Source organism: Typopeltis vanoorti, chromosome 14 (genome assembly GCF_054136105.1).
Source record: "Typopeltis vanoorti isolate ZY-2024b chromosome 14, IOZ_Tvanoo_1.0, whole genome shotgun sequence".
Lineage (NCBI taxonomy): Eukaryota > Metazoa > Arthropoda > Arachnida > Uropygi > Thelyphonidae > Typopeltis > Typopeltis vanoorti.
The window spans coordinates 92,336,128-92,360,061 of NC_143562.1; the positions used below are offsets into that span (position 1 = coordinate 92,336,128).

The window sequence follows — 23,934 nt, forward strand, 5'->3', positions numbered from 1 at the left end:
AATCAAACACTGATATCCTTGCCATTCTCTAATGGGATGAGGATAATCTGGTGAATTTTAATGTGACCAGAACACAGTCTTGTCTCATTTGCCAGAAGAAAGACCATGCTTTTGACCTCACTTTTGACAGTGTTTTGCTCACCATACAGGATCAGTTTTCTCTTCTTGGATTGTGTTTCACATTTAGCCTCTTACAAGCACGTCAGGTCTATGGCCACCTTTTGCCTCCAGTTTTTATTTAGTTTAGTTATATTCAGAAGAGAGTCTGCGCGGTTAGCCTAGTGGCTATGCGCTTCGCAACCATATGCCTGGGGAAGGAGTGTCCTAGGCTCGATTCCCGTCGGTGACGTGAGGAGCTGAAGGATCTTCCTCAGCCATAGCCAAGTTAGCCAGTCTTGGGCGTGGACAGCAGGGTTTTTTCCCCCAGTTTATTCTGGGGTTTTTCATCCCGCAAAGCAGGCAAACTGGCCTTGAGAACTCAACACTACAGGCCATAGGATACACCGGGGCATAAGGCTGACCACCTTATCCTGTAAAAACGGAGTGAGGTCCAATGATCAATGGACCCTCGACACCACAAGGTAAAAGAGGGTATAAGGAAGATGAAGATGACAACCTATATATAATTAGTGAAATATATAAGGAGATAGTTATGAATAAATAGCTGTTACTCTTTAAGGACACTGCTGATTACCATAAAACAACAATATGAATGTTGTATATCTAACCCTATCAAAACAGTTCTCTTTTTATTGTAATCCCATAAAGAGATTGTTAAATTTATAGGATATTAGTATCATGGATGGGTTGGAATTGAGGAGAAAGATCTTCCTAACATTGGATTTGAAAACCACTCTTCGGGATATGCAGAAGATGAGACAATTTCAAAAAAATAGACAAAAAATGAACTGTCAAAGAGTGCTGATTAGCTGCTGCACATGTTTTTATCAGTTTCTTTTCTTCAAAACAACAATACTAGACTGAGCTTTGCTTTCAGTTTAACAAAGTTATAAGAACTCTCAATGAGGTTTTCTGATATAGAAGGAAGAGCATAAGTGAAAGAAAACTGACAACCTGTAGAAGGCAGATCATATGATGGGAAGCTTACTTAACAGAGATTTGTGTCATGTACAAAGGTGGATGACATAACAAGATTTCTAGTGGTCAACAGAAACAGAATTCATATTGGTGATTGTTTAATTGAAACATTTTTAGTAGCACAGAAATTGTGTTAGTGGTTTTCTCCATTACTTATAAAAAGAATTTAAATGAAAGACAGTTGGTAATTTGACAGTACACATTTGTTGCCTTTTTTTTTGAGGAATGGGTAGAATATGATCTGATTTCCATACTGCAGGATAGCGACCAGTAGAACAAGAGAAAATAAAAAGGCAACATGGTTGAGACTCTGGAGCATAAATTTTAAGAATACTGGAGAAATACCAACTGCAGTGGGGGGGGGGGGACTTTTAAATTAGTTGGGCCAAAATTCTGATCTTTTTCTGAAGAAAAATCAAAGGGATACTGAATGTTGCATCTATGAAATAGTAAGAGGATACTTATGTAGATATTGTCAATGCAAGAACAGGATGAAAAAAAAGAAGCAGAAGACTGCCTTTTTCCATAAGTAAAAGTGCAATAGCACTATATGTACAAAAAAGGTGAAAGCATAATTGGATAAATAATATAGCCAATAACTTTGGCAAAACATAAGGAGTGATTCCCCTCCCCCCACACACAGCCCTTTAAATCTCATTCATGACAGCTGTAAACCTATTATATATTAATAATTAGTACTATGGGTAGGCTAAGGTTTGGTAATCCACAAACTGTGCTTCGGGGATAAAACATGAAACTTTTCCAACACAGTTCAGGTCTCTAGTAAACAGGGTGCTTACTAGAGACCTGAACTTACTTGGTCTCATACCAAGCAACGAAAATTATTTATTGTCACCAGACATTAGAAACATCCATGTCTGCAGCAGAATCTGAATCCATACATTACTGGTTAGAGAGCATAGGTAGCACTATTCATTCAACCAACCAGACAATATGGCCATCGTGCAAGTTTCTTGCTGGTAGTCATCTCAAAATCATTCCTGAATGTTATAATTTGTTTGTATATCAGCTTTTGAATTTCATATATAAATAACATAATGATGCTAACTGGCACTAAGAGTTATGAAGAGATAAAAAGGAGGTCACAAGACAGGATGTTGTGATGTGCTGCTACCAATGTGATGTACCAATCTTCGGATTGATGCACCAAAGAAGAAGATCAGGCTTTTAGTATAACTAGAAAAGCAAGATGGCAGTCTGATAAAAACTGAGATTTGATTCTTCACCTGTTCAGTGTTGCTCTGAGTGGTGCTCCATGGAGAAGAAATTAATGACTGTGGTCTGAACTGCAGAATTTTCACTAGAGAGGAAGAGATGTAGGTTGTTTACCAAGTTGTTAGGATTGGGATCTGACATTTGGATAAACAGGTGAACAATTTGTGTAAGATCATTAGTGATAGCTAACATATAAACATCTCTATCTGCTAGATTAATATAGTTAGAAAAGAAAGCCAAATGGAATCGTATATGTTAACATCTCCATAGAAGATAAGTTCGCTATTAAGCAACCTGAGTGGGAAAATTCAATATTTAAAGAAAGGAAACAAAGTTCTGAATGGTTAGTGTTACTAGGAAAGTAAAAGACAGTATATGACGACAAAACGGTAAACAAGATTTTAAGCCAAAAAAGATCAAAACAGAAAAGATTCTAAACCTTCTGATATATTAGAGGCAAACATATGCATAAATGTCACCCGAGACAAACCTTAAATAGTATAACTGGGAAATGGTAAGATGAGTGACACTTCTAGGAAGATGAAATGTTTCTGTTAGGAAAGGCAGGTATGGGTTTTGCAGACTGGAGATGGAACTAAATATCACTGTGGTTTGAACTAAGACCAAGCCTTCTAATTTCACATATATTTGTAAAACTAGAAGGCTTGGGAGGTTTGCCTCTTTCATCATGAAATTTATTTCTCTTTGCATGCCTGGGTTGAAATTGGAGGAAGATGGAATGCTACCAGTTTTCTCCAGGTACACCTGGCAGAAAAGTGGTAGCAAGGTTACTCACTAGTTGCCCTGGAGATATGTTTGTACACTGAACTGAACCTTATGGTAATACTTTACGACAGTACACAGACTGACCCTGACTTATGTAAATCAACTTGCATAAATTCAGACTTAAGCACACTCTCCTGAAAGGATTATGGAAAAAACGTTACATTATAAAAAATTTTACTTACCATTCCTACATTATTCGCACACACACCTAACAGTGACCTTTTGCAAGGATGATGATCCAGGCAGTGCATGAATGCATGCATGTGCCTTCCTCAGTCTTGCTTTATTTACTATTAAATATGGATATGCTGTGCATTTGTATTTGTAAACTATAATAATTTCCAGTATTTGCATACACTTTTATTCTCACATGACTGCTTCTATCCTATAGCTCTTTGTCTTTATCTTAGCTGATGACAGTACTCTCCACTCCTCATTTTCAACAGCTTGTAATGCTTATGTAACTCATCAGCTCTAATAATTCTTACTGCTAACTCTTAGCAATTAAACAAAATCAGTGCAAAGAATAATGCATATATAATATTGCCTTCCTGCATAAAACAGAGTTGTAATACAATAATAAATTTTCTAGCATCCTGGATAGTCACTGGTTCAAGTGGGAGTTTTGATCAGGGAATATCATCCTGATCATTTTCTTTTTTTCCCCTAATGTCCTCTGATGTTTTGCTTCAATTTGCTCCTCAAAATCTTCATTTTCATTATAGAAGACAAACTTCATAGTTTCTGATGTGGTTCGTGTCTAATGGAACGTCATTTTCACTACTATTGTCATAATAACATTTTTTTACTTTGCTATTTTCTATCAAATAATATTATTAGCGCTACTTTGAAAATTTCTCATTTGTGGCACACACTGATATGAAAATTTAAAAGACAAAGTTTCACTACTGGCAGACTGCATTCTTATTTACTAAAAATAGTCTTATAATAAGCACATTTCAAAAAATGTTTGTGATAGTGTTGCAGGGAAGGACAGTTTAGTCGTCAAAGGTGAAATACAATTTTAATTCTATTAAGAAAAATTTATAAATGAAATTTCACTTTTGATGCATGCACCTATACACATTCTGAATGATAAACTATAGTGAAAGTGTCTCTTCTTCAAAATTGCCACAATATCTAAATTAGTAAAAAATATGTACATAACAATTTAGTTCATAACTGTTTATTTCAATTTCAACTGGGAAAAGTTGAAGTGCAAAGAACTGCAGATTACTTTACAAAATTTATACATTATGTGATGTGATTCAAGATTTATATATAGTTCTCTATAAAGCAAAATGGTAAAAGTGTGAGCCTTCACACAATTTGTGAAATATTCTTTGAACTATGATTATGAATAAAAAAATAAAGAAAATTTAATTTGGAACATATGGTGGCTGTATTTTATTTATTTATTTTTTTTTTTTTTATTAAGATTTGGATTTTCATTAATTTATAAAATAATTCTTTGAGAAAAATAATCTGGAATCAAATTCTTGGAGAATAAAATGTATTATTGACTAAGATAATAAACACAATTAGAATTAGCATAAAAAATTGATAATGATATTGGTTCCAAGGTGATATAATATTTAAGTGAAGAAAGGATCTCTTTATTTTTTACTGGCATTAAAAACTATAATCATATGATAAAAGAAGTAGAAACAAATAAAAATAATTTGTAGGAATTTAGTCTAAATAGACTGAACATATGGCAAGGAATTATGTTTCTTGTATATAGGACAGCCAACTTGCACTTCTTATCCATGTTCTTTCAACAGATAGTACGCATCATATCCAGATTTTGCTGGATGTATAATTACCACTTGGCCAGTAGAGAGGTTAAAGCATCAAGGCCCTTCTTCCAATAACTACCAGATTTCGTTTATCAGTTCCTGACATATCTGAACAGCATAACACTGTTACATGATTCATTGCTTTCGATGATCCAAACAGTGCATGTATGTGTGTGTTTATAACAGAGGGAACCATCCAACATGGCATTAAATAAAGTAAAATGGCCCTGTTTTGTCAGTATTGCAGGTCATCGGCACTAAATTTTTGAATCAAGATTACTTAATTTTTGTAACATTCCATGTGGTAGAAGTTACCAGCTGGCTCAATTAAATGGCACTGTGTCCCAAATAAATGAAGCATAAATTATTATTATATTCTGATTTTGTTCTTTCAGACCTGTCCCAATAAAACAGCTGCCCAGATTAAACAGTAGAGCAATTAAGCGAAATCTACCATATAAGGTAAACTTTAGCATGGACTACTTTCTCACTGCAAAACAGTCAAAGCGCCCTTTTACACTATAATGCAAGAACTCAAAATATTAACTATGAATAATCAAATTAGTGAATAGCAAAATTCTGCTATATTTATAAACAGACTATCTAATGGTAGAACAGAAAAGCTACTTGGTCATACAGTTTACTTTTGTGTATTTCATCTGGTGAAGCCACTTAAATTAGTGGCTTCACCAGCCACTAATTTAATTTAGAAATCCTGTGTAAAAATAAAAAATTCTACAATTGCAGAATGTAATTTTCTTTTAAGCATATAGTCTCTTTCACTGTTTCATATCTAATTTAATAAGGCTATTTTGGAAGTCTGAACAGTGAAGAAAATAACATAAAAAGGTAAGGTGTAGTAAATAAACATGAAGTAGGGAGTATATAAGGTAACAACACAAAAATGCTTAATGTCATAATAATGATTATAAATTACAAACTGCAAGCTACTTACTACGCCATGTCCAAAAACCTCACAGTAACAGCAGTCACACACACGGCTCTCTCTCTGATTTGAATTGGAAGTAGAAGAACTTTGTTCTGAACAGGAATCATCAACGCATTCTTCCTCTGGTATACCATTCAACCCTTGGTCTTCTGCACAAACAGGTGTAGCTGGATTTGACAATTCATCATCATCATCATCATCATCTTCTTCTTCTTCTTCGTCTTCTTCATCTTCTTCAAACAAAAACAAAAACAAAAAAAAAAAAAAGAAATAGAACTTGATATTTTTGATTAAAAAAGGTTGGCATTCATGAAATAGAAATATATAGACCAATATCAATGAATTTGGCATCAGGCAAACTAGATCACCATGGAAGGAATGAAAGAATGTGTATGTGTGCTTAAGTTGCTCTGGTATGCAAATATGATAATGATACAAATGTCATTAAGCATGGCTATCTATCTGGCAAAGGGGTGGAAACGTACACTTCGGGTTCAAACCTTTTGAGTATATCTAGGCAGGGGAAAAAAAGAAAGTTGATCAACAGGGCAAAGCAGACTATCTTATATCTAAGTATAAGAAAAAGCCAGATAGTAATTTGTTATGTCTATACATAAATGCAGAAGCATCAGCAATAAAGGGGTTTGAGTTCGTTGCTTTAGTGAATATGATGAGGTATATGTATAGACATAACAAACGTTGGCATGACTGAAATCTGACTATCAGATTTCAGATATGCCATTTCATATACTAACTGGAATCAAGTGCAAAAGTAGAGTATTTTTAGGAATGACAGAAGAGATAGGAAAATCAGATGACTTGAGTCCAGTTAAGGTAAAAAGACATGAAAGCAATAACGGTAATAATGTCCCATGTGATAGCAGTGAAGTGAAGGATAGGGTGAAATAAATGATGGGATGTTGCTACAGACCTGGGGTTCATTTATTGGAGATGAAGAATGCGTCATCAAATTACCCATATGGGTGACAAATTATTCGAACGTTGATTAGGAGAGAAATCTCATAAGAATGAAGGAAAATGTATTGAGTTGTTGCGAGACAACTTTCTCAAGCAGCATCTAAAAGAAGAAACTTGAGGTAAAAAGTGTTAGATTTGATAATAGTTCAGAAGGGGGTATCAGTTAAGAACATGACTATTTTACCACTAGTTGGCAACTATGATCACTTTTCTGAGAGGTAGCTAATTAAATAGATGATCCCATCAGGACAGGTTATGTGCTGAACTATAAAGCTGGAAATTATGACCAACTCAGGAGAATACTATCTTTGGTCTTATGGTATTAGTTACTGACTGGGAAAGATATCAGCAATGTATAAGAATTGCATCCCAAAAATTTGAAGAACAAATAGGGTGAGAGTTAAATGGACACACAACCTCGTTAAACAACAGATCCATAAGAAGATGATGTGGAAGGAATGTCATGAGAATAAGTTATATGGGTTTGGGTTTAGAATATCATTTTATGTTGAGCCCATGCACGAGAGGTTGGTTCAACCTATAGTACATTAGTATCATATATTGGTAGAGGGTTGGGAAAAGAGGAACTTGTTTACATTTGATTTAAAAGACTGTATATACTGTATTTCTTGGAAAAGACTGTATACTGTATTCCTTACTACCCATTGTTGAGATTTCTGTTTAATGATCAATTTTGAAAAACACAATAATGATAAAATGCAGAAGCATAAATTTAGAGTAGCTTATTCATTGATGCCGCCTGGCGGACTTAATATGTTATAACCCACACGTTATATGGGTTTGGAATATAAACTTCTGACTTGGATCAGTGAATGGTTGACAGACAGATATCAAAAGGGGATATATGGTGTGTGTGAATTTGCCAGATTTAATTAAGGTGTTCAGTCCTTGGGCCATTGTTGTTCAATCTATATACATTAATAACATTAAGAGGGGTCTAACAGACGATGTGTAACTTTTTGCTGATGATGCAAAGATAGGCAGGGCAATCATGGATGCTACTGATATCCAGCTTAGAGGATGATTTGAATAGGCTGGAAATTTGGGCAAATGATAATGGCTATCAGTTCAATCTTAGTAAGTATAAAGTTATGCATTTTTGCATGATGAGATTTCAAGTGCATATTACAGTAAAAGGGTTATGCTAAAAAAACTGATGAGGGTAAAGCTCTTGGTGTGATGGTGGATAGGAATTTGAAGTTTAAAGGTCACATAGCAAAAACTGCAAATACAACTCAGAGGATAATTGTAATGCTGAAACTAACCTTGACATATAAGGTTAAGGAAGTCATTTTGTCTCTTTATAAGGCCATGATAAGACTGTGTGTGTGAGGACTACTGCATGCAGATGGATAAAGAAGCTGCAAAAAAGAGTACATTTCATGTGAGGTAAGATACTTCAACCTTGGTATCGCTTCTGGGCCTGGCTCCCAATGATGATATCTCAATAAAGGTCAAAACTGGTCTGGATAGTTTATAGTTGATAAAGGTGTTATACATATCCTGCAGGATGATTTAAATAAATTAGCATTGTGGGCAAAGGATAACGATTGTCAATTTAATGTTGCAAAATGTAAGGTTATGCACTTCGGTTTGAAAAGGTTATATATGGAATATCATATTGATGGTATTGGTTTGCAGGAAATTGATGAGGCTAGGGACATGAGGATAATGGTGGACAGAGTTAAAGTTCAGAGGGCATATTGCAAAAGTTGGTAAAATGATTCAATGAATTACTTGGATATAGAAAAACACACTAACAAAGATAAGGAAGTTATTATCCCACTTTATAAGGCTATGATTCAGCCACATCTCGACTACTGTGCACAGATTTGGTCACCTGGTTTCTTGGGGACCAGGTGGTGGTCAAAATGATTCAGAGATGAGTGACCAAGTGACAGGTCTGTGGAATACCCTATGATGATAGGTTGAAGGTTTTAGGGTTACAAAGTTTAGTTGATAGACAGAAAAGAGGAGACATGATAGAAACTTTTAAGATATTAAAGGGGTTTTATAAAATTGATGCAAGTGAAAATTTTCAATATATGACAAATAGAGAACTAGGGGTAATCTGTGGAAGTTGTGTAAGAGTATGGTAGTAGGGATGTACGGACCAGATTTTTTTGCGTGAAGAGTGGTATGTAAGCGGAATGGATTTCTAGAATTGATTGCGAGTTCCCTGATGGTGAGTGGATTCAAGGATATGATAAGATTTGTGTGTATGATGGTTGATTTGGGTCTCCCATGATGAGTCCCCAGACTTCATGGAGATGTTGTAAATATTAATAAGTACGTAGCGACAAATTATAGGGCAATCTGTATATCTGAAGTTGTGAAGGTACTAGAGAGAGATTGATGAGAAGTAGGATACAGAAATGGGTCGATAACAGCAATATTCTCTGTGGTTATCAGCACAAGTTTATTAAAAGGAGATCATGTTTTACTAACTTATTTATGTACTATAAGAAGGAGACAAATACCATGGACAGGGAAGATGCATATACAGTGGTGTACTGATTTTACAAAAGCTTTTGATAGACTGCCAAATGACAAACTGCTAAATAAATTGAAACAGATGGGAATTGGATAACAGACTTTTGAGTTGAATCAGTGACTGACTATCAGAAACTTCTATATGGGGGTGCAGTATTCCAAAAGAGGAAGGTCACTAGTGATGTGCCACAAGGGTCAGTTTTGGGACTACTGTTGTTCAATTTGCATATATTAATGATATTGGGATGGGTTTAACTAGTGATATGCAGCTGTTTGCAGATGATGCAAAATTGAGTAGCACAATGCAGAGTCAAGCAGAGCCTTGCAGGAGGACTTGAATAGATGCATGAATGGACAGGTAAGTGAAACTGTAAGTTCAATGTAGCAAAGTGCAAGGTTTTGAAATTTGGTAAGCAATGAAAGATGAAAGTATTCACTTGGTGAGGAAAATTTAAAGGAGGTAGAGGAGATGAGAGATCTGGGAGTGGTGGTAGACAAAGACCTGAAATTCAGGGGCCACAGTGCACAAGTTGTGAAGATGTCACATCAGATAATGGCAATGATGCGGAAGACCCTGACAATGATGGATTTTCATGGTGACCAGGATGTGTTAGAAAGAGTCCAGAGAAGATTCACAAAGGTGATCAGTGATCTCAGTGATCTTTGGTATGGAGTAAGAGGACAGACTGAGACAATGTAAACTGCAAAGCCTTGTGAGTAGGGAGAGAGAGAGAGGATGTGATTGAGACATATAAGCTAGTTGGGGTTGTTATCAGGTTAACATGGAAGAGATTTTTCATAGAATGGGAGATGGATGGGGAGAACAAGAGGACATTGCTGGAAACTGTGTAAGGAGGGTGTGAGTAGAGGAGTGAGAAGTTTCTTAGCATGGAGAGTGGAACATTGCCTGAGTGTGTTGTGAATGTAGACACAAATCAGTCTAAGGCACGGTTGGATGAGCATTGTGTGCGAGAGTGTACCCCCTACAATGAGTCTATGACTCCGTGGAGGTCAGATGTTAATAATAAAAATAACAGAACCAATCTTGAACTCTGCTGATGAGTTGGGATGTATTCTGGAATTCATTTCAGTATCTGACAATGTTAAACAATGGGGACCTTGTTTAACAGGGCAATGCCCCAGCCAGCATGAAATTCTGACATGTACATTCATTTTGCATTGTGGTTTAAGCCAATAAAGAATACAATTTGGTTGGCTAAATACCAAATTGTCAGCCTATCCTCATTCGTTCAGCATTTGGGTAGATGCCTAACAGGGTGCACCATGAGAAGGTGAGGATTGGACATTACGTTAGAAGCCCTAGTCAGTTCCCTGCATTCCTTAGAAGGCTATGTGGAGGTGTCCTCTGAGTTATACAACTTAAACCCTTAAGCACCCGTTAAATCCAAATGTCAAGTTCATAATTCAAATCCAAAATTAAATTAATCCAAATAAAAAAATCTAAAATTAAATCCAAATTTGAAGTTCATATTTCATCATGTAATGATTTTATTTTTATGTTTAAAGCAATAAAACTACACGATAACCACATTAACTTTAATGAACCCCTATCAAATCTAACAGATAACTGACTCCTATGTTCTAACACCTGAGGATTCTTCAACAGACCACATGGCTATTCTCACACATTTTCCTATCAACAAAATTTCTCAACTATCACCAGCTACAAAACAAACTATCTCCTCTATCTTTAGCTGGTGTTTACCAGATCCCTTATGAATGTAATTTGACATGCTTTGGGCAGATAAGCTGTTCTGTAGAAAAAAGAATTAATGAACATCAATCCTACACTGAATATGTGAAACCTCAAAAGTCTTGTCTGGCACAGCATAGTATTGACATTAAACACGTATTCTGTGGGATGGAGCTTGACTTCTCCAGAGAAGTAGTTTTAAATATGAAAACCTTTTCAAAGAAAGTTGTGAAACCCTTTTACATTGGCCTAAATTGAATCAGAACAATTCTCCCCCCCCTTCCAAAAAAAAGTTTGAATTTCATTTTATGTCAACATTCAAAATAGTTTTAATATTATTTATTAATAGTAATTTTTAGCATGTGACAACCATTTTGAATTAACAGATTGCTGTATGTACTGTGTATTCTTTGATTTGCTTGTTGTTTCTACACACTGATGATGTACTGTTATTTTTCAGCATGAAATATCTGTACTTTTGTTCAAGTTTATTACTGTGGTTATTGTGTAATTTTGTTATTTTATAGTTATGCCACAGGTGCCTTTAAAGATTTGATTTATGTTCATTCTTACAGTCATGTACACTTTTTTTAAAGGATATAATATTTTTTCCTATCTCTAGGGCTCACTTTAGTGAGTATGGGAGTGGTGAACCCGAGGTGCCTGATGGTGGACCATGCCTTATTTCATGTAATATACATCTGTTATATTATCTGAAGACTGGTCGATACTCCTTTCTTTCTTTCTTTCTTGCTTCCCCCAAACAAACAAACAAACAAACAAACACAGAAAAAGGTGACAGCAAACCACCTGTATATATTTTGCCAAGGAAACCTTATGAACAGAGGCTTAAGTTATTGTGATATAGTGCTAGAAGATGGGACACCCAGGTCAGAAGTAACTGCAATGGCTACTGGAGAAGAGCAGGGAGGAGCTTCCAATGAAGTTAACAAAATGATGAAGCTGGATAAAAGCCTTCTGGAAAATCAACTTCTGATAGAGTTAATCTCATGAAAAAAAAGATGCCTCTGCTTTACAAATTTACATAAAATAGGAACATGGAATGAAAGAAGCATGCATCAAGGAAAACAAACTGGTGAAGAAAAAAAATGAGAATTCGAGTTAAGATGTCAGGAATCAGTAAATTGAGATGGATAGGAATTGATCACTTTGATATCAATTATTTCATGATGTATTACTCTGGAGACATGAAAACCATCAAAGAAATGAAGTAGCATTCATAGTTAGAAGAAAATACATTGTGAGATACAACACACTCCAATAGAATTCTAATCAGAATAAAGGCATACTCAATAACGTTACACTCATACAGGTGTATGCACCCGCTACAGATTCAAGTGAAGATGGGGTAGAAAGAATCTTACAGCAGCTTGCAACAAGTAGTATACAGTATTGATAAAACAGATTTTCTCGTTATATTAGGTGATTGGAATGCAGAAGTGGGTGAAAAAGAAGAATCAGGGATCACTGGAAAATTTGGTTTAGGACTGAGGAATGAAGCAAGAGAAAGGATGTTGGAGTTTTGTGTTGAGAACACAAAACTTGCTTCCAACAACATAAAAGACGACTGTACACATGGACTTCACATAATGGAGAATGCAGAAATCAGATAGATTATATTGTTGCCAGCAGAAGGTGGAGGAATGTTATCCAAGAAACAAAAATACTACCTGGTGCAGACTAGGACAGATCATGAATTATTGATAGCTGAAGTTAAATTGAAATTAAGGGCTAAGAAAAAACAAAAGGCCAATATCAGATTTGATTTTAATCCCATAAATGAAGCATTTAAAGTAGAAGTTGGAAAAAAAATTAAAAAGTTTGGAGAAGACAGGAAGAGAATTAGAACTATGGGAAGAAACAAAATATACAGTAATTGAAGCAAAGAAGACTAAAAAAAAGCAACAAGAAAGATTTAAATGGTTGTCAGAAGAAGCTATTCAAATAGCAGAGGAAAGAAATAAAATGAAACTTCAGAAAAACAAAGAAAGGGTTAGACAAATAAGTGCAGATTTCAAAAGACAGGTTAGGAAAGATAAGGAAAAATATCTAAACAAAAGGTACCATCTAATTCTCTTGATAAGAGAACCGTATGACAGTTCCCAAGAAGCTTCAGTAAAAACAGTCTTTGGCGAAAAAGATTTTGTTTGAGTGGATAAAGGGGTGTGGCAGGGTTGTATACTGTCACCCTACCTTTTTAATATTTATAGTGAATATATTATGAGAATGGCTGATTTAGACAAAGATCCAGCTGGAATTAAGATTGATAGCAGAAAAATAAATTATTTAAGATATACAGATGATACAACCCTCATAGTAGAAACTAAGGAAGATCTGGAGCGGTTGATTCTATTGGTTAAAACAAAAAAAGTAACAAATCTGGGCTTAATTTAAACATCAAAAAACAAAAGTGATGGCTTCTGGCAATTTAAATGAATTTAAAGGTAAATAAAATAGAAATCATTGAAAGTTATGATTTACTGGGGTCCAGAATCAGAAATAATGGTAAATGTGAAGATGAAATTACAAGAAAGGTAGTCATGTGGAGAAAAAGCGATGCTAAACCTGACAAAAATTATGAAAGATAGAGGCATGAGAAAGGCCACAAAAGTTAGAATTGTCAAAGCAATGATATTTCCATTAGCATGTATGGATGTGAAAGCTGGATTATTAAGAAGAAATAAAGTGAATTGATTCATTTGAATTATGGGTATGGAGGAGATTAAGAATCAACATAGACTGCAAGAATGACCAATAAGGTTTCAGAGAATATAAAGACAGAATGCTCCTTGGAGGTGATGATCACTGAACAGAAGTTGATGTACTTTGGTCATATTATGCGACCTGATGAATCATTGGGAAAGGCAGTTATGTTGGGGAAGATTGAGAGAATGAAGACCACAAAAGGGTTGGATGGACAACATAAAAGAAGTCACTAACTTGAATTTACAATAACTTACAGGATAAGAGGCCAAGTGGGATGGAAAGCCTTTGTTCACAGGATCACAAAGAGTTGAAAACGACTGGATGGCACATAACAGCACAATATTTTCCACAACTGGATGTAATGGCACATTTTGTGTATGAATTTTTGGTAGTCCATATATCAGGGAGAAGGGGGGGGGGGGGTATAGAGTTATAAGGTTTTAGTCTGTAACTTCCACAAGATTTATCATACGAAAAAGACAGATACTAAAATAAACTTTGTCAAAGTAAATACCATAATATATTTAAGCCAACTCTAGTACAAAAATACACTATATAATATATTGTCAAAACCAACTCTACTATAAGGAAGTGAAACATGGAGTATAAAAAAGAAAGATGAAAAATGAATTCAAACAGCAAAAATAAAATTTCTCAGAATAACAGTTGGATATATCAAATGGGATCTAAAACAAATAAAGAAATTTTACAATCCCTGAATATAAAACCAATTTATTATTACATGACAGTATAAACAAAAATGGATAGAACATTTAAATCAAATGGACAACAGCAGACTACCAAAAATATTATACAGATATAAAATAAGTGGGAAAAAGAAGAATCGAAAGACCTAGAAAGAGATGGCATGAGACTGGAACAGGCTACTTGGCCTAAAATTCATGTTAGGAAGAAGAGAACTTTCACAAGTAATCTTTCTAAGGAGCTTATGGAGTGTTCTGATTTGTGTGTTGTAGGATCATAATCTGTTGGGAGGTAGGTAGAACGATCTAGTTGATGAAATGCATAAAGGTGAGGAGGAGACATGTATGAATGGCAATCAGTCAGGATGAGGAAAATGGGAGTGGTCAGACTGAAGAGAAAGGTGTGAGTAGAGTAGAGAATATTGGTGTTGGTGGAATGGCCTCAAAGACTGGGGGACTGTCATGTTTGTATACAAATGTAAAGAGCTGAGTTTGATGTATTGATTAAGTTGGTATGCCCAAAAGTAATCTGCATAAGTAACTTGGTTGTCTGAGTATGATGTACTATCAGGAATAGAAATGAAAGGATGTACAATTTTTCAGAAGGATAGGAAGGTGAAAAGAGGTAGGGGAGTATGTTAATGATTGCAGAGGAATTGTGTCCACACAATCTGGAAGTTGACAGATAACATTCAGATTTTGACTCTTTGTGAAGTGAAGATGAAATTAACAGGCTAATATAACTGACAGGATGCTGTTATAATAGACCAGAGAATGTAGAGAATACCGACTGTGAAATGTTTACAAATTGGTTAGGCATAAAAATAAGGTGATCCTGATGGGAGACTTTAATTACAGGAATATATGATGGAAGGAGGAGATAGTGCATGAGAACAAGGAGAATGAGTTTGTTGAATTTCTCAGAAATAAATAACTTAAGCAGCATATGACTGAAGCAGTTAGAGGTTTTAGTGTTTTGGATTTGGTAATAACATCACAAAATGTAGTTGTTAATGAGATATTAACACTGTCATCGGTTGGTGAGAGTGATCATGAGGTACTTGTTTGGGAAGTTAAGAGAAAAGGTTACTGCTAAAAAATATATATATCTATATGTGGAATGATAAGGTGGGTGATTATGGATAGCACTGTAGTCAACTAGCATCAATACATTGGATAGATGAGCTATGTAGAAAAGATGTTGACAGGTGCATGGGAATTCATAAGGCAGTATCTGACACAAGCAACGTACAACTGCATATCAAGAGTTAAGTGAGTAAAAAAGAGTGGGAGTGAAATGGATGAACAGTGAAAACAAGCAAGTTCTGCTGAAAAAGAAAATGTTATCTTATGCTTCCTATATACAAGACAGTTGGTGGTGATCAGATCCCAGGACATGTATAAAGTGCAAGCTAGGAAGGTGATGAGTATGGTAAAGAAAGAAAAGATGCAGTATGAAATGAGACTGACTAGTCAAGCCAAGATTCAAGGGAATTCTTCCACTATATGGCAAGCAAGAGGAAGAATAATTATGGCAGGTTGACACTGGTGGATAGTCATGGCAGCAGAATAACAGTTGCAAAGGATATAGTGGAATTATTATTGAACAAGCATTTTATCAGTATATATCATACTGGTGTAAACGATGCCATGTAATATGCAGAAGGAAGGCAAGTATCAGTAGAAGTGAAAGTGAAAGAATCAGAGGTATATCAGGTATTGAATGGATTAGATGTTATTATGATTGTAGGAACAGATGACATATCACCATTCTTAAGGAATATGCACAACAGAAGTAGCTATGCTCTTCACCTCTCACAAAAAAGAACCATTTTTCCCCAGTATTATTTTTGATAACACTCAAATTCCCAGACAAGATGAGATTTCTCTTCTCGGAATTAACTTGACATCAGGTCTCTCCTGGCATAAACACATCACAGCCATTGCATCCTCAGCTTCCAAAAAACTAGGATTTTTCTTTTGCTCAAGACGTTACTTCACCTCTAAACAGCTGCTAATCTTATACAAATCACAAATCTGCCCAGCTATCAAATACTGTTCTCACATTTGAAATGAGGTTCCTAAAAGCTCCCTCAAAATGCTTGACTCAATACAGAGGAGAGCAATTAGACTAATAAATGACCCATCTCATACCAACTCACTCCTCCTCAGTTTCCCATAGATGTTTGGTCTCTGCAATTTGTATATTCTATAAATATTTCCATGGGAAATGTTCATCTGAAACAGCATCAATAATTCCCCCACGCTGTACTAAGCCCATTGGAACATGTACAGCTGCTGCCCAACATCCTTCCACAGTACATCTTGAAACCCACAGAACAAGTTTCTTTTCCTCCTCCTCCTTCATCCCTGCTACTGTAGTGTGGAGCAGTCTTCCCCCTGATGTATTTCCCAAGGAATACAACATACAGGCTTTAAAATCAATTTTAAACAAGTTAGTCTTTTCCCAACCCACTATCCACATACGGTACTAATGTACTATAGGTTGATCAGCCAACCTCTCGTGTATAGGCCCAATATTTAAAAAAAAAAAAAAACTGGTTATATAATGAAAGTCTAGCAGTGAATAAGGTTCCTAAGGAGTAGAAAGAAGGCAAAATAGTAATGCTCCACAAGCATGATTCTAGGACAGAAGTTTCCAATTATAAGACAGTCTGAATATGATGATTGTTTGAAAAGTTTGGCAAAAAAATAAGTTAAACACTTTTATTGGAAAAAATCATCTTTATTTCTTAACATAGTCTCCATCGAGGTCTACACATTTGGTCCAGCGAGTTTCCAATTTTTTCATCCCATCTAAAAAGTAGGATTTGTCAAATTGTGCATAATAGTTGTTGACAGCCCTGATGATATTCTCGTTTAAAGAAATTTTTTCCCACTGAGCCAAATTTTTAAGTTTGGGAACAAGAAGTCACACAGGGCCAAGTCCGGAGAATACAGTGGATGTGAAACCAATTTGAACCTCAATTCGCACAATTTTGCCATAATGGTTGATGTGTGGGATGGTGCACTGTCTTGATGAAAGAGCACTTTTTTGTGTGCCAATCTTGGCTGTTTTTTCTTCAGTTCTTCTTTTAAATGGTCCAACAATGACGCATAATAGACTCCTGTTATTGTCTTACCCTTTTCCAAATAGTCTACCATGATTATTCCTTGGGAATCCCAAAAAACAGTGGCAATCACCTTCTCAGCTGACAAAACGGTATTCACTTTTTTTTTTTTTTTGTGCTCTTTCACTGGACAAAAAATCCTGTGGATTGCGATTAAACACGGTGTTGAAATGTCTTTTCACATGCATTTTTGATCGAAAGTCAACAATCACAGTACCCATCGCAAGCACAATTTTTCATGCAGGATATTATACACCCGTTCAGCTGAGATGCCTACAATCTCAGCAATCTTGTGCACTTTCACTTGACGGTCTTCTATAACGATACAATGGATTTTGTCAATTATTTCCTTCCTAGTGACCTCAGTCAGGTGTCCAGAGCGCACTTCATCTTCGATGGACTTAGGACCACGTTTAAACTCTTTTATCCAAAAATAAATAGTCTTTAATGCTGGTGCAGAGTCCCCATGAACTGCATCTAACTTGGCTTTGATCTGTGCAGCCATCCACTTCTTCAAATAAAAGTGTTTAATCACTGCACGAAACTCATTTTTCTCCATTTTTATGAAAAATGTGAACACGGTCATCTTAAATCTTTGCCAAATGAGAAATGCATCACATGTGGCCAAAATTTTGCCTGGGTCATGAAAAAGATGATACGTGCCGACGACACTGGTATGAACGAACAAATTGTGTCGCCTCTATTGGAAATTTACCAAACTTTTCAAACAACCATCGTAACTGCAGTCAAGATTTTGGAGAGATTGATTAGGAATAGAATACAAGATGGGATGGGATGGGATTTGTAATCGGTAGGTCTTATTTTAGCCAATTATTTGCATTTTATGACAAAGTAACAAGTGTGTTAGATAAGAAAGAATCACATACAGTGATATCCTGGGACTTTTGTAAAATCATTTTTGATAGATTACCATATAAGTTGATTTACAAGCTGCAGAAGATGGGAATGGATAGCATACTGGTTAGATGAACTGGAGATTGGCTCTCTGAATGATACCAGCAAGTTGTATATGATGGAGCAGTCTCAAAAAAGCAGGATAACTAGTGGTGTGCCCCAGGGTTCTATTCTTGGGCTCCTGCTGTTTAACTTGTTGGTAACTGATATATCATGTGCAGTGACTGAGGATCTTCAGCTGTTTGCTGATGATGCAAAGTTGGAGAGAATTATAAATAGCACTGCTGATGGTAATTCCCTTCAGAAAGATTTCAATAGACTTTTGACTTGGACAAAGGAAGGGGGGTGTGGTTTAAATATTAATAAGTGCAAGGTGTTGCATTTTGGAGGGCAGAAATACAAGGCTGTGTACTATACTGATAGCACTCTACTGCAGATGATGCGGATGACATTTGAGAGTGATGGTTGAAAACAGACTGAAGTTTACAGGGCATATTGCAAGTGTTGCAAAGATTACACACCACGGTGATGCTATGATAAGAAGTACACTAACATGCAGGGATAAGGAGGTGGTTGTGCCACTGTATAAAGCACTGTTCAGACCACACCTAACTATTCTGCTCAGATTAGGTCACCTGGTTTTCACTTTGATGTGGAAACATTGGATAGGGTTCATAGACGAGTGACTAAGACAATGTAATGACTAAGGCAAAATAATATTTGGATATTATTTTGCCTCTTTACAAGGCCTTGATAAGACCTCGCTTGGACTATTATACACAGGTTGGTTCTTCTGGTTTCCATGGTGATTCTGATAAAGTGGAAAGTGTAACAAGTGGTACAAATGATATCAGGATTGGGGAATACTGATTCAGAATTTGAAATGGTTATATGTTCAGTAGCTGGAATTTTGCATTTTATGGAGGATGGGGAAAGGATGTAAGAGAATTGTTCTGAATATTCTTTCACAAAGAAAGAATATTCAGAAACCTCTGAGAGTTCAATATTCATGGCACCACAAACAGAGGTCCAAGGCCAAACCAGGAAAAATAGGACCATATCATACCATCACACCACCACCACCTCCGAATTTCATATTTGTAATTACACACTGGTAAGAGATGTTCACTGGGTATCTGCTGCAACCATACCTGTCCATCTACTCAGTAGAGGGTGTAGTGCAATTTGTTGCTCCATACCACACCTTTCCAAGCTTCCACTTCCCACTGTACACGCTTTTTTACTCGAACCAACATGCAGCATCATCTTCAGATGATGCTACACGTTAGTTCGAGTAATGTGAGGCTTGCATACTGCAGTCCTATCCTGGAAAAAACCCATGTTGTGGGCCTCAGTTCTGAATGTTTTTGTGCAGATTCATGTTCCAGTCGATGCATGAAACTCTGCAATCAATGTGTTGGCCAACAAATGGTGGTTTTTATATATTATTCTTCGTAGCACCCTGCAGTCATGTTTGGCGAGTGTGGTAGATCATCCACTGCAGGGAAGCACTTACAGATGACTCCCTACGCTTCCATCTAAGTATGGTATCACTGATTGCTGACCTGGGATGGCCCAATTTGTCAACAATTTGTCAGATAGATAGGCCTGCAACACATCCTATCACAATCCATTTTTGAAACTCCATTGGTTCTTTTCTCGCAGAAATTTCACCTGGTCACAGTTGCACTAGCTTGAGAGCAACACATTCCTTCAATTTATACCAGCTAAAAACACATGAATCGTTACCATAGCGTGATGCATTGTAACAAGCGAGGTATCTGTTGACTTCTTTCCAAGCAGTGTCTACAGAGCTATGTCCACTAAAAGAGCACCTTCTAATAATAAACTATATCCATCAGTTTTTATTTGGCTGATCAACTGCTATTTTTGTAAAGTAGGATACAGAATTCTAAGCATGTTAAATGTTAGCCATGCATGAACAAAGAGGGCAGTATGGAGAGGAGAGAAATAAATAGAGTCATATACACATCACATCACACACATCAGGGATGCTTAAGGGTCAAAGCTGTATAACTGAGAGGAGACCTCCACATAGCCTTTAAAGCAATGAGGAGAACTGACCAGGGCTTCTGACCTAATGTCCAATCTTCACCTTCTCGTGGTGCACCCTGTTGGGTATCTACTTGGATACTGAACGAACGAGGATGGGCTGGTAATTTGGGATTTAGCCAACCAAATTGTATTCTTATTGGCTTAAACCAAAATACAAAATGATGGTACAACATGACCAAATTTCATCCCGGCTAGATTGTCGCCCGGTTAAACAAGGCCCTGGTTGTTTTCGCCAGGGAACCAGGGCGAACAGTGAAAAGTCAGCTACTGGAACAAATCTGAAAACACACCCCAATTCAACATCACCAGAGTTAAAGATCAGTACTATCAACATAAGAGGCCTGAATAGCAAAGGATTGGAGCTAGCTGAGAAATTAGATAAGTACCAGATCGACATAATAGGGGTGACTGAAACAAAAAAAGACAAAAACTGGTGAGATCTTTCTGAGCAATAAATACAAAATGTTATATTCAGGCAACGACAATCAATGAAAAGAAGGAATAGCCATAGTATTCAACACAAAATACGAGGCTAATCTTCTTGAATGGCAGGCAGTCTCAAGTAGAGTAACGTGGGCAAATATGAGAATGGGGAACTGGACAATGAGACTTATTTGTGGCTATGGTCCCACAGAAGGTTCTACTAAGGTATAAGCAGAGGAAATTTTTGAGGCTTTAGAAAAAGCAACTGACACAATGAAAAAGGAAAAGTTGGTTCTTGTTGAGGATCTGCATAGCAGAGTAGGAAATGATTGTCAGACATACAAAAATATTTTGGGAAAACTTGGAGAAAAGAGCAAAGCTAATAATAATGACCAATACATGTTGGATTTCTGCTCAGGACATGGACTGGTTATTACTAACAAGAATTTCCAACATAAAAATGTGCACAAATTCACATGGAGAGAAGAGGCTAGGAATAAGAAAAGTCTCACTGACTATGTTATTGTTGATAGTGATGTTTTCTCCCCGTTGCAGGACACCAGAGTGTACAGAGGATTTGAAATTGGAAGTGATCACTATTTAGTCTTGAGCAGGATAAAATTGAATTTCATATTGAAAAGAATAACGTGTAAGAAAGTTTTAAAGCGAATAAAAGTTGAGCAGCTCTCAGATGTGAGCTGTAGACTAAAATACACAAAGATTATTGAAGAAAAAATGAAAGAGTTTGAGAACAGGAACCAAACCTTGGAGATTCAATGGCAAGCCTTGAAGAAAACCTTGATTGATTCAGCCAGAGAGGCATGTGATGAGGTTGTCTGCAAGGAGAGAAAATTCAGAACTCCATGGTGGACACAGTAAGTTAAAGAGGCAGTGAAGGAAAAGAAGAAAGCATATCAAAAGTTCCTGGCAAATAAGTCAGCTTGTGCTCTTAGAAAATACAGAGACAAATGTAAGAAATCTAAACACTGTGTAAAACTAGCTAAACAAAAGACATGGGAGAACTTTGCAAGAAGAACATAGAAAATAAATATCAAGAAGGTGACAAAATATTCTGGAGGTTGTTGAAGCTTAGAAATGGAGGAAAGTGCTGTAAAAGGAGTTAGAGATGATAAAGGTGACATGAAAATGGAAGAAAAAGATATCCTTGAACTATGGAGTAATTACTTCGAAAAATTGCTCAGTGAAACAAGCAGTGATAGCACAGTGGTAAAAAACACTCAACAGGCATACAGTCAGGAATACATATTCATACTTGAAGTAGAAAAAGCCATCAAAGGTTTGAAATGTGGAAAGGCAGCAGGAGTAGATGATATTCAACCAGAAATGCTGAAGTATGGTGGTTTAAAAGTCTTACAGTGGCTGCACTGCATAGTTCAGAAGGCCTGGACAGAGGGACAAATTCCCAATGATTGGAGTAAATCTCTCACAGTACCCATATATAAAAGGGAAAATAAAACTAAATGTGAGAATTACAGAGGTATTTCCCTACTGAGTGTTCCTGGACAGTTACAAAACAGTATTCAAACCAGTTTTAACTTATGTATCCGAGAGCTGGGTCAGAAGTAAAACACTTGACCAAAGACTAAAGACTGCAGATATGAGAATCCTGAGAAAAATTAGAGGCATGAACAGATGGCATCAATGGCAATATCATATTAAAAAAGAGGATATCAGGAAAGAACTTGATAATGTCAGCATCCAGGAATGCGTTAGCAAAGCTAATCTCAGGTGGTATGGTCACTTAGAAATGGAAGAAAGAGTGCTATAAAGAAGTTAGAGATGATAAAGGTGACATAAAAATGGAAGAAAAAGATATCCTTGAAGTATGGAGTAACTATTTCGAAAAACTGCTAAATGAAACAAGCAGTGATAGCACAGTGGTAAAAAACACTCAACAGGCATACAGTCAGGAATACATATCCATACTTGAAGCCATCAAAGGTTTGAAATGTGGAAAGGCAGCAGGAGTAGATGATATTCAACCAGAAATGCTGAAGTATGGTGGTTTAAAAGTCTTACAGTGGCTGCACTGCATAGTTCATAAGGCTAGGACAGAGGGACGAATTCCCGATGATTGAAGTAGAGCTCTCATAGTACCCATATATAAAAAGAGAAATAAAACTAAATGTGAGAATTACAGAGGTATTTCTCTGAGTGTTCCTGGTAAGATTTATGCAAATATACTTGAGAAACAGTTGAGAAGAATTGTGGAAGAAAAGCTTGGTGAAGAACAAGCTGGATTCAGGCTAAATACAGGCCTGTCAGGATCAGATCTTCACTTTATGACAAATAGTTAAGAAATCATGGGAATATAACAAAGATCTGTATTGAAGTTTTGCCGATCTGGAAAAGGCATATTACAAGTACCAAGAGAGAAGCTATTCAATACACTACAGTTATATGGTGTTCAATGGGGCATTATATCAAGCAATACTTAGTCTGTATTTGAGTTGTAAATCAGCAGTTAGAATTGAAGGAAGTACAGGAAGATTGTTTAATGTTAAATCTGGTGTGAGACAAGGATGTACATTATCCCCTCTGTTATTCATTATCTATATGGATCACATTATGAAGGAAAGTGGTATTAAACATAATATCAGAATTGGAGATGTTAATGTCAGCTCTTTGCTTTATGCGGACTATGTTATACTTCTATATAAATCCGCTACAAGTCCGCAAGGTTCCCTCACTAAATTGAATAACTGTTGTAATAGATATGGTATGAAGATCAGCAATAAAAAGACAAAGACAATGAAAATAGGCAGAATTGTTGAAAATGTCAACTGCGTTGTGATTGGAGAACCAGTGGAACAAATAAAACATTTCGGCTACTTAGGCACGATTTTTATTGAAGATGTAAATT

General features: G+C 36.2%; 1 protein-coding gene across 4 annotated transcripts in view; it reads right to left on the reverse strand.

The window, feature by feature from the left end:
• Positions 1 to 23,934, reverse strand: part of LOC150099760 (protein FAM193A-like) — a 342,566-nt gene that overhangs the window by 86,869 nt on the left and 231,763 nt on the right. For 3 of the 4 annotated variants that reach the window (XM_090403637.1, XM_090403636.1, XM_090403634.1), the window contains exon 14: positions 5,875 to 6,101. In XM_090403637.1, the coding sequence (XP_090259763.1) occupies positions 5,875 to 6,101 (227 nt within the window). The remainder of the gene's footprint in view (positions 1 to 5,874; positions 6,102 to 23,934) is intronic. The other variant, XM_090403635.1, reaches the window with a different exon arrangement.